Source organism: Hydra vulgaris, chromosome 09, assembly GCF_038396675.1.
Source record: "Hydra vulgaris chromosome 09, alternate assembly HydraT2T_AEP".
Lineage (NCBI taxonomy): Eukaryota > Metazoa > Cnidaria > Hydrozoa > Anthoathecata > Hydridae > Hydra > Hydra vulgaris.
This window is the reverse complement of record NC_088928.1, coordinates 4,109,352-4,121,416: the sequence shown is the minus strand read 5'-3', so window position 1 is coordinate 4,121,416 and position 12,065 is coordinate 4,109,352. Positions and strand designations below refer to the sequence as shown.

At 26.4% G+C, this 12,065-nt stretch overlaps 2 protein-coding genes across 2 annotated transcripts in view; one reads left to right on the top strand and one right to left on the bottom strand.

The window, feature by feature from the left end:
• Positions 1-1,329: 1,329 nt before the first annotated feature.
• The window catches only part of LOC100214874 (RNA-binding protein 34), a 28,471-nt gene continuing 17,735 nt past the window's right edge, over positions 1,330-12,065 (bottom strand). The window contains exons 9-12 of the mRNA XM_065804531.1: positions 11,106-11,148; positions 10,717-10,835; positions 2,096-2,189; positions 1,330-1,574 (exon numbers count right to left, since the gene is read on the bottom strand). Coding sequence (XP_065660603.1) covers positions 1,345-1,574; positions 2,096-2,189; positions 10,717-10,835; positions 11,106-11,148 — 486 coding nt within the window. The 3' untranslated portion in view covers positions 1,330-1,344. The remainder of the gene's footprint in view (positions 1,575-2,095; positions 2,190-10,716; positions 10,836-11,105; positions 11,149-12,065) is intronic.
• LOC105846445 (uncharacterized) lies at positions 2,556-9,236 on the top strand. Its single transcript, XM_065804530.1, has 5 exons — positions 2,556-3,638; positions 3,865-3,962; positions 7,885-8,240; positions 8,689-8,907; positions 8,986-9,236. Exons 1-5 carry the CDS (start codon positions 2,874-2,876, stop codon positions 9,150-9,152), a joined length of 1,605 nt encoding a protein of 534 aa, XP_065660602.1. The 5' UTR covers positions 2,556-2,873; the 3' UTR covers positions 9,153-9,236.

Sequence of the window (12,065 nt, the reverse complement as noted above, 5' to 3'; positions counted from 1 at the left end):
AGTAACAACTCATTTTCTTCCTTTTATATATTTATCTAATTTTTCTTATGCATTTATAATGTAAATGTTGACAGACTCGTGCCCAGATTTTGATTTCATTAAACACAGAATGAACATGTTTATTTACTTTTTTTTTTCAACTGTTTTTTCACCTTTTAAAGAATTAATTTCACCTTTTAAAGAATTAGTACATACCTTTTTAAACAGCTTTTATCGGGATCTTCTGGTGATATAGCCGTTTTGCATTTTTTTTATTTTTACTTGGACAGATTTTGGGTTGAACTTATTTAATGAGACCATTAAGTAAAAAGTTTTTTTTTGATCAACCATCCAAATTAATTTTTTTGTATTATTAGTCTGTCAAAAACAATAAAAATGTAAGTATGTAGCTACACAACCCACTTGCAGCAACAGGGCAGCTGTAATGCTTATTTTATGGATTAAATCCATTAAAAAGTAAAACAGCTGGTCTCATATCGTGTCCATATGATTTTTTAATCGTTGCTTTAACATATGCCATACTTTTTGTCATAATGGTATTATCGCAGAGCACCGCGCAATAGCATTTAACCTTATTGAAGCATTTAGAAAAACTTTGTCTTATAAATCCACCCTACCATTCTAGGGCGTATTTAACAACCGATAATATAGCAAAACTTACAAAAAAAATTAAATATTTAGCAAAACAATATATATAAAATAAATCAAGGATATCTCAACAACTTGTTAAGTTAAATATTTATTTGTAGCTGTAGATCCATATAGAGCAATGAAAAAAGCAAAAAGATTTATAAATTACTAAAACGTTGTCTACATTCTCTCAGGTTTCAAATAAACGCATTCAGCCGCTGTTTTGATTTGGCCCTTATTTATTTTGAAGTGTTTTTTTTTGCCTATTTTAAAAAGTCTTTTAAGAACAATTTTATAACAACTATAATCAATATGTCTTCGATCTACTTGACAAACAGTAACTTTTTTTAAACTCCTTTATATTTTAACTATTTATATTTACATTTATAATTAACTTTTTATATTTGACCAACTTTTTATCACTCCTTTATTTTAGATTTCTTTTTATTAGTTTTTCAGTTCAAACGAGAAAGTGCTTTTTTTGTCCTACGTGTGATTACGTTCATTGTAAGTCTCTTTAGGAGTGTTCAGCGAGTATTATCCTATTTCTTCTCTTTATGAATATTTTCGAAAAGTATTTATTCCCCGTGATTGCGACTCCCACCCCATTTATTTGGCACCTGAGAGTAATTACTATCAGCTACCAGTGATGTCCCCAATTTCACAGAACATCGTGACTGGTGTTAAAAAATTCAAAAATTTTTATTTAAAATTTTAAGTTTTATTAGATTTCTTTGAACCATTCATTCCTTTTTTGCGCATATTTTTTTGGTTATTTTTTGCTTGCTTATTTTTAATTTGCTTCTGGTGTTTATTTTGAATTCTGTAAACCGCGTTTGAGGCTTTAGAGTCTCGTTTTGGACCTTGGCTTCTTAACACTTTTTCAAACTCTTTCTTTGATGTTGTTCGAACACCGCGAAAAGATGGCTTGGATTTTCTTTTTTCTAGAGATAAAGTGTTAGCGGTAAAAGTTTTTTTTCCCCCTAATTTTATGTTATAAAATTATTAAAACAAAATCACATAAAAATATTTTACTATACATTAATTATTGTTGTACTATATAAATATTGTTGTATGTATGTATGTATGTATGTATGTATGTATGTATGTATGTATGTATGTATATATATATATATATATATATATATACATATAATGTATGTATGCATGTATATATATATACATATAAATATATATATATATATATATATATATATACATATATATATATAAATATAAAATATAAATAATAATAAATAAAAACAAATAAATTGATATACAAGTCAATAAATTATAGATTAACTGACATTCTTTTAATCAAATTAAGATACATCAATAAAATAATACTTTAGGTTGTAAATCAAAAAAATAAAAAAATAAACATTGATTATCTTGAAAATATAAATAAAAAAACTCAACATTGATTACCTTGAAAATATAAATAAAAAAATTCAACATTGATTACCTTGATTATCATCTCTCGATCGGAATACACGTAACTTTCTTCCTTTAAAATCCGAGTCGTGTAATTTAAGACCAAGCATTACACCATCACTATTCTAAAAGTTGAACAATTTATTTAAACAAAAATTGATGTTAAAATTTGATATTATTAGTTTGGATAACGACACAACGCAAAACGCAGTTACTGACATAAGTGGTCATTGTGTAATACGTCATTCAAACAAGTCCCAGCAGCGTATTTGACAAAACAACCAAAACCATAATAGCTTTAATGCTGACTATGTTTTCATATAAATCATGAATCTAATTTTGACATTCATGACTGATACCACTAAAAAGTCATTAAAAAAATAAATTAAACAAATTTAAGACAAATACGAAAAAAATTTAAAGTTTCGTTAAGCTCAGTTTGACTTTTAATCTTTGCCGCCAAAAATCTGCTAAAAAAAAGTGCTAAAAATATTATAAAAACTAAAGAAAAAAAAAAAATTTATTTACGTAAAAATAAAACGTTTTTTTTTTAAAATTTTCAAAATGTTAAACAATTTGAAAAAACTGATTAATGGAAATAATTCAAATTCGAACGTCATTTACTGATAAATAATAAATTTCTTGTTCACAAGTTTCTAAGGAGACGTAAAAATATGTAAAATTCATAAACTCATTGGATAAGAAAATGTGATGAAACTTCAAACTTTTCTCAATGATAAAGATTACTTAAATAGTTCTAGATAAATCTAAAGAAATAAAAAAAATCAGTTTAATAAATTGCTCAAGACATGGTACGAACATACTACAATCAAATTTCATTATCACCTTGGGAAAAGGCTATGCAAAATGCAGACAATCAGATGGAAAACAACCATACAGGGAGAAAAATGTTTTCGAATGTTAACACAACAACAAGTTCTATAAAGTTTAATACAGATAACAATAATGCCGCACTACCACCAATAAAAGAGGGGCGCCAAAAACTTTTAAAGGAGTTAGAGTATGAGGTTGGCAAAGCTGCATCAAGATTAAAGGAAAAATTCGGTAACATTAAACGAGAGTGCTCTCTCTACGATCCAACAAATAACGGATATATATCAATCAATACAATTGCAGAAATACTCAAGCGTTTTAAGGTTCCAGAACAAGAAGCAGAGCAAAAAATACTCGTAGCAAGTTTCGCAGAAAATGAAAAAGTTCGTTATACAAATGTTTTAGATTACATTTTGCATTGTCAAACATTATTCGAGAACAAAGTTAAAGAGTCGCAAAAGACAACAACATACGAAATCGTCCCTCAAACATCAAAAGCCGATAGCTTAATTGGTAGATTTGACTCAACTGCTAGCTCCCAAAGTGAACGTCAAAGCGAATACCGGCCTAACCGTAAAGAAGTGGCACAACAAAGACTAAATGATCGCAGAGATGCTTCACTTATGATAGAGATTGACAAAGCACTTAAAAACACACGAATTGACCGAAATGAGTTGATCGATGCATTAGAAGAGACATTAATCTTAAACTACACTGGGAAAACAATAGTCAATGAGCAGGTATGTTCAACCAGGAGAAACCACGAGAGAATAAAACCAGAAAGCAATCTGTATAAGAAGTAACCAGAGTTAAACTGTATTACTTAAGATCTGGAAAAAGTACTAAGGAAGGCCTGGGAGAGGAGGTGGAGAAGGGGGAATAATCAGATTAAAGCTTTGTAGACATAAGATATGTCTGTAAGAAACAACTTTATTAACTTATTTTAAAGAATTTACTTTTGTTTAGATGAAAAAACTGGTAGAACGACATAATCTTCCGCTAAATCCTGCTTTAACTTTAAAATGCATTCAAGTGTGTGACACAGAAAATATTGGAAATATAAGGTAAATTTTAATGTTAAATTAAATAAACTTCATTCATATTTATACACGCTATATATTAGATAACAGTAAAGAAAAAACTGACTAAAATTATATAATGACTTTTGAATCGTACTCATGCAGATTAAGGAGGTCAAACATAAATATTTAGACACACACACAAAAATTTTAAATTTGAAACTGTTTTAATGAAATTTAGATATTTTATTCTTTTTTTTAAATTTTGATATGGAAATCATTTGTAATTGAAACATTTTTTTTTCAATTTATTTAACTTACAAAAACAATAGAATAAAAGCGGGTCTTGTCGAATAGTTTTTGATAAAATCATTTTTTTTTTAGAAAAATTTTTTTTTATATCTTTAAATAGATTTCTTAAGAAGGCTTAATGAGGAAGTGAAGTGAAAAATATCAGTCCCTACATTTTTTTAAACAAAAGAACTCATCGCCAAACGTGTATTTTTTAGGCAAGCATAAAAAACACGCCAAGGTTTGACAAATTTTTGCATAAAATTCAATGGTTACTTTTCATTTTTTTTTTCTGTCTCAAATGTGTGTTGCATGGATTGACTCTTTAATGGGTGATTATTTTGCGTAACATTAAAATCAGTTCGTTTCCCTTGTTTTAAAAAAAAACTCTTATTCTTCTAGTAATCTGTTTGAGTGTGTTTAGCATCTGGCATTTTTTCGCTTAATAGTGTTGACATGATTGACTCATCATGTCAATGTAATTATTTTTTTAATGCACTTTCTAGAGCATTTCTGTTTTCTTGAATAGCAGTTTAAATTAGATCAACATTCTCTCGGATCTATATTAAGACTGGGGTGCGTGGATAGGTTACTATTACTGATTCGGTAGATAGCGAAACTTGTTAACATATAAAACAGATTTTTGAAAAACTGTGAACAAATTGAGAAGATTTTGGTGGTTGAAATATTTCTAAAATTTTCAATTTAGATTTGTCAACTTTGTCATGGAGAAATAAGCCCGTCTTTTGAAATCCTGAATTCTTTTGAAGACGTGTAAAATATTTACTTGAATTAAAAAGTTTTAATTGAGGCTGAACGTGAGCATTTTTAGATAAATTGCTGCATAGTCTGTTGGTGTGATATTTGTCTAATATTTAGCACTATACCTTCTTTAACATGGCAATACATACTAACACAAAAGGTTGAAGAATGTGCGACAAACGAGCCGGTAGGCATATTGGGTTGACGTTGTTTTGAATACAAAGAGCGACCTGCTATCTAACATGTGTGCTGCGGCCATCAAGTACTAACACATCGGTACCAGAAATATTTTGAAAGCTGAAATTAATGTTTTAGTTAACCATTGGATAAATTATTTGTCTTTTATCCGACCTGAAGGTAAAGTTGTATATTCTACACTTTTTGGACTTTTGTACCTCACTTACTTTTTGTAATCACCTTTTGTACACTTTACTACAAGGTGATTAGTTTTAAAAGCACGTAGTTGTCTATTGTGTAGTTTATTTTGCCATTATTTCCAGTTACTTTAAGTGAGCGCTTGGAATCACGCAGAGAATTGTTTGATTACCCTTGTCACAGTTAAAGCCAACTTCGTCAAAACCCAGATATTTGAGAAATAGTATTCATCGATGCTCGTTTCAAAAAATTGATTCTTTCATGTATTGACACATTTATTTATATAATTTTCAGTACAAGAAGCTGCTCTTAGTGTTGCAATTTTACCGGCATTTTTTTTGTGCTAAATTAATGTTTACAACGTTTGATGAAGAATAGTATCAAGCGCTTGGTTTATCGTTCAATAAATAAACTAGCTTCTTTCGTATATTGTAAATAGCTAGCAATAAGATCAAGTACTTGTTTGCTGTTCAACCGAAACTCCAATTGGCAAGTTTAAGAAGCATTTTAACTAATTTTAATTTAGTAAAAGTACTTAAAATGGTGACTATCCCAGTACCAATAGAGCAGGATTATTATTCCTTAACGATAAAGTTGGGTTTATAATTCCATACATAAATCATGCTTTACATAATGGTAAGTCGCCAGATTCGACTTTTGAAATTGCAGTATTAAGTTGCTCGTCAATGCAAATTCTTGTTTTTTTATTTGCCATCGACTGAATCTTTCTTCATTGACTGAGATAAAGTGATAAATTTTTTATTTAATTAATTCACGTAGGTTACTCTTATTTGTATAATGAGTAGATGTTTAACTAAATTTTAATTAATAAAAAAGTGTGAAACAATTATATAACTATATAAAATAAATATTATGTTCCATTAAACATAAAATCTCTTTGTATTCGCTTTTTACTGGAACAAGCAAATTCAATTCTGAAAAAAGGATCATCTTCAGCAGAATTTTTTATTACAAAACATAGTAATAAAAATTCTGTAAACTTATTACATATTAAGGTTTAGAGCTGAAAATTTTATTTCAATAACTAGGATGACATATAGTAAATAAAATTTAAAATAATTTATTTACAATAACACTCACTAACTCATGTTAAAATTTTTTATTTAAAAAACCAGAGTTTTATACCGTATGATAGAGCAAAACATTCAATACCATACTGTCAAAAAAGAAATTCATAATAATTTTCTCATTAAAAGATAATTCATAAAAGCTAAAATAAAAGTTGTTCAATTTTAGATTTCGTTTCATTGTATCAAAACAAAAATTAAAATAAAACAATAATAAAAAGGTACATTTAAACTTTTTAAAGTTTTTTGATATTTAATACTAAATATATGACGAAGATTAGAGCTTTGATTTCTAACCACTAATCGCTTGTTGTTATAGTTACATATAATCACTATAGATTTTATTAATTTGATTATAAGAAGATAAAAAAACAAGAGAATAAAGTAAAAAGTAAAAGAAGATTGTTAAAGCCGTAAATGATAGATGCTTTTAATGTATTTAATACAAAGAAAAAGATCTAAAATCAATTTACTATAATGGTTCCAAAACAATTATAAGCACTTTTAAAGATAAGAAAAATGCCAGAGTTAGCAAACCTGATAGAGAATATCTCAATTCACCTGAGATTGCTGAACATTCTCAAACAGGCTGAAGACCAAATTTATGTCACTCGTAAGATTCAAATGGTCTCACTGGTTAAATTAATTTTTTTTAATTTTTAAAAGTTTGACAATTTTACCAAAACTTAAAAGTTAAAATTATCTAATCTACTACTTACTTTTCAACATTATTTACCGCCCCCCTAATTTGATTTCACCAACATTATTTACCGCCCGCCTAATTTGATTTCACCACCCTCAATGTTTTTTAACTAAACTATGGTTGAGTTAAAAAACATTGTTTTTTAAAATAAAAATCACTACAGATGAAAAATAAAACTAACAAAAAAATAGTCGTGATTATACAAAGTTGTTATATGTATAAGCATGTCATATTTATCTATGTAATTATGTCATAATAGTGTCATTTTTTCTAACTATTGTACACACCTTACCAGGGATGCAAAGTCTCTCTATAGAAAGTTTGTGAAATTCTCTTTTTTATCACTTTTTAAATTCCTGATTTTCAGCAAATCAACTGAGCAGCATATATAAGACGTTATTTTAAATATTTCATTTTATAGTTTTTTATAGTTATAACTTTTTATGTATATAACTACAAGCTGATGATAATGGTTACCATATTTAAAGCTAACGATACTGATGACCATAATTATTAGTAATGTAAAAATAATTCCATATTGACGTTTTTTAATTTATATATATATATATATATATATATATTATATATATATATATATATATATATATATATATATATATATATATATATATATATATATATATATATATATATATATATATATATATATAGTTTTACTTATGTTTGAATAAATCATTATTAAAAAAAAAAAAATCAATTAGTAAAATTTTAGTATAATAAATTTTAGATGGGAAAATTTTATAAACCTTCTCCGTAAATCAGTTGGTGAAAGAAAACAGCACTCAGATAATAAATCTGGAAATTTGCCAATAAAGGCTCAATGGGAAACAACGCGACCACTAAGTGATATAAGCTCAAAAAAAAGAGCCACTAATGATTTAAACTTAAATGAATCTTTTGACTTCAATGATGACATAAATGTTAATTATTCAAGCAGCTCACAGAACAGTTATGAATGGAACAACTTTGGGACTTCTACACCTGAAATAAACCATCAAACCAACAACTCCAATTATGTTCAAAAGAAAACTCCATTAATTTCAGAAAATTATGAAGATGAAGAACATACTAATCAGTTTAATAGTAGGAAATTATTATAAAGAAAAAAAGCAGAAAAATTTTTTCTGTTTTTTTACCATAATTTATACAAATGTTGGAAAACTATTAAAATTCAAAACTAAAATTGAAAAATTCTAATTATAATTTTTAACAAAAAACTGAAAATTCAAAACTTTATTTTTTACTATTCTGCTTTTTTAAACGGCAACTAAACAAACTATTATTACGGCTACAGGAGCAAAGAAGGACAATAAAGACTATGGTATTACCAATTTTTTTCTACAAATTTTTGCGACAAAAAAAAAAAATCATTTACTAATTTAAAAAAGAATGTATTTCTTTAAAATAACTGACTATTTAAACTTTTTATTTATATTTTTAACATTAAAAATAAAAGTTTGTGTAAATTTTTTTCAACTTTTAAAAGCTACTTTTTCTCTGAATAAATACAAGTTATTAATAAACTTTTTAGCTAAATATGAGAATGAAACAAAATACGAAACAAGACAAGTTCAAATTGATGCTGACATTGAAGCTGCTTTTTTTAATTCATTACAACAAATCAGAAACGAAAAAAAGTATCAGCAGGACTATACAACGCCAAAAATAGAGTTTTCTAGATATGGTGCCCGAGGGGAAATATATAAGAAGGTCGCACAAGCACTTTATGATAAGGGAAAACGAACCAATGGTAATTGAAATATTTTTTACTAATGTTAACTCAACTGCAACAAAATTAAAGGCTTTTTTTACCTTATTTTTTTTTTAGGAAATATTATGTGTGATGAAGTTCGGAAGTTGATCAATTATTATAACTTAATATTGGATGCAGATTTCAATGACGAACAAGTTCAAGATCTGCTTTTAACACATTCAAATAATGATCAAATAAGGGTGGAAGATTTTGTGGATGCTTTTGGAACAAAAATTTTATAGAAACATGCATCATACATGCATTCAACTTTGTTTTTTATAAGTAGGACGATTTATGAAAAATTGTAATAAATGCTGTTATGTAAATGCAATTTTTTTTTCCCCCAAAAACTTTTTAGATTAAAAAAAGTTTGATTTAGCAATATAATATTTTACAAAGAAAATATTAAAATAAAGCTGAGACTGACCCCTGCAATGACTGCGTGAAGTCCCTGGCAACATTTTCTCCAAATTTAAAGTTTTATTTATTTACCTAAATATATATTGATATATGTGCATGTAATAAACTGCTATAATTTAAATGATTATCTAAATTGAACAAACTCTTTGGTCTCTTAAGGGTTTAATATTTAGGATTGAACTTTTATAATTACAAAATTTGTAATTTAAAAATATTTTGAGACCTCTTAAGGATTTGAACTACACAACTGTATATATATATATATATATATATATATATATATATATATATATATATATATATATATATATCTACTATAGCAAACAGGGATGCAGAGTCCCAAAAGGACTCTGGCTTGATAAATTTATCTTTTCATGTCTCTTGTGTCCAGAAGCTCTAAACATGTTGGTTGATGCTATAAGAAAAAAAATTATGATATTTAATGACTTGAAACCTATTGTTTTTGAGCCCTGAGTCCTTGCCGCCATTATACCTAAGGATTCAGGGTTCAAAAATTGATTGTTCTTCTGACCTATAAGTCTAGATTTTTTTCCCCCATTAGTAGCCTAAATTTGTTCATTCAGTGATTTATTCTGTTAATAAACTATATTTATTGAGTGTATTAAAAACATTTCAACATAAGTTTCTTTTTTACAGGAGCAAAGTAATGCTTCAGCAATATTAGAGGTTTATTTGGATTATAACCGACTTTAGTTGCTCTTTGTTGTCATATCTGAGCTGAGTGTTTAAATGATGTCTTTTTTTTAATTAAAAAAAAGTAAACATAGTTGAAATTACTCTAGCAAACTTGAAGTTTTGTTTCAACATTGTAAGGTTGCATTTCTTTCTCTTTTTTACAAATATTACAATTGTCTCTGCACAAATAAGCTAACAATTCTAACAATAAAAAACTACAATTCATAACAAAATTCATTTTGCTCTGATATCTTTGTCTGATTTGATTGTTCTTTTGCGTTCAAAAAAATCTTTACTTATCTAGTATTTTAGGCATGCAGTAACACTTTTAAATTCTAACCTAACCGTCTTGGATTGTCTTTTCCATAATTACCAGTTTTCAAGTTTTATATTAGCTGCTTGTTGCTTTTTAGTTATCTTTCTCAATAGCTTAGTAACTCCTAGCTTAATAATGGCTGCCTGCAGCACTGTTGGAAGAGAAGTTGTATAATTTAAAAAAACAAGCATTCACAGTAGCAATGTAATACAACTTATTAGTGTCTGGATAGATAAATAGCAAAAAAAGATAATGCTTTCTAAAGGTTTAATTATTAAAACCTGAAAATAAAGTTTTACTGTGACATAAAACTCACCAAGTCAGTCAAAATATAGTATGATATAATGAAACATATAATTAAATAAAAAATTTACCTTAAATCTGACATAACCAAAACCTTTACCAAGTCCTGTAGCTTTATCTCTTATTATACGGATATCTTCAATCCTCCCACAATCTTTAAAATGAGAACGCAGTTCTTCATCTGATAAACCTATAAAAAATATTTGTCAAAATTATGTTGTTATATTTTAAATTATAAAAAAATAATTTAAAGTCTTTAAGTTGTATTTAACTTTAACATAGAAATCTAAACCAATAAATGATAATTAGTTTAGATAAATAATTAGAAATGAATATAATTAACAATGATTATATAAATAAATATAATAGAGTGTATAACTTGTGAAATAAATAAAAATTAGAAACAGCACTTTATAGAATACTTAAGACACATACAAAATAATGCTAAATAAATATATACTAAAAGGCAAGTTTCCAACAAACAGACATAGTTTTTGATCAACCTATAAAATAATATATAAATATGTTATAAGTCAAAATTAAAATAAGGATTAAATAAGGATAAATTTGTAAAAAACAGAATTTGAGCAAAATAACTAAATAAAACTTTTTTATATTTTTGTTTTATGGAATTACTTACATTTGAATTTTTTTGTTGTTAGTTTAACAAGGACTAAATTTTGTTGAAGTTTTATAATTTATAATTTTCATCGAAAGTTTGATAAAAATTATAATTATTATCAAGAGATTATGTGTCATAATTTTTCTTTTAGGTTTAATCTCAACAGCTAGAAAAATTTCCATAACTCCCTAATAATTTTTTATAATTTTCTTAATTTAATGACCTTTCGACACTGCTTCACCTTAATATAAATGGTGAACGCTTCAAAAAAATTTTCACAATTTTTTTTAAAAGACTTTAACGAAGCTTTAAACATAAGTAAAATTATAACCAACTCCCAATCAGTCTGTAAATTTTTTTATCAAGCTTACTATTAAGCAAAGCATTTTAAAAAATATTCAGATTGAAATGCTTTTTAAATTCTTTTTAAATTCTTTTATAAATTCTAAAATTCACAAAATTAAATTCTAAATTTATACTACATTTTATAATATAGCAAATATCATACAATTAAATAGAGGTTTATTATACACACCAAACTTTGAATGAAAAATTAACTTTAAAAATTACAAAAACTTTTAAAAAAAAAGTTAAACTTGTTGTGTTACAAACTTGTGTTTAAATAAAATATATTACTTTTTGTCAGGATTTTAAAAAATTTTTGTAAACAAAGATTTCATATATAAGCTGCATAATATTAAGGTATTAGCCAGCATAAAGGCATTGCATAAAGTGCTGTATTCCTAATTTATTTAGAACTCCTAAAGTTCAAAAAATAAAAATAAATTAAGGATAAAA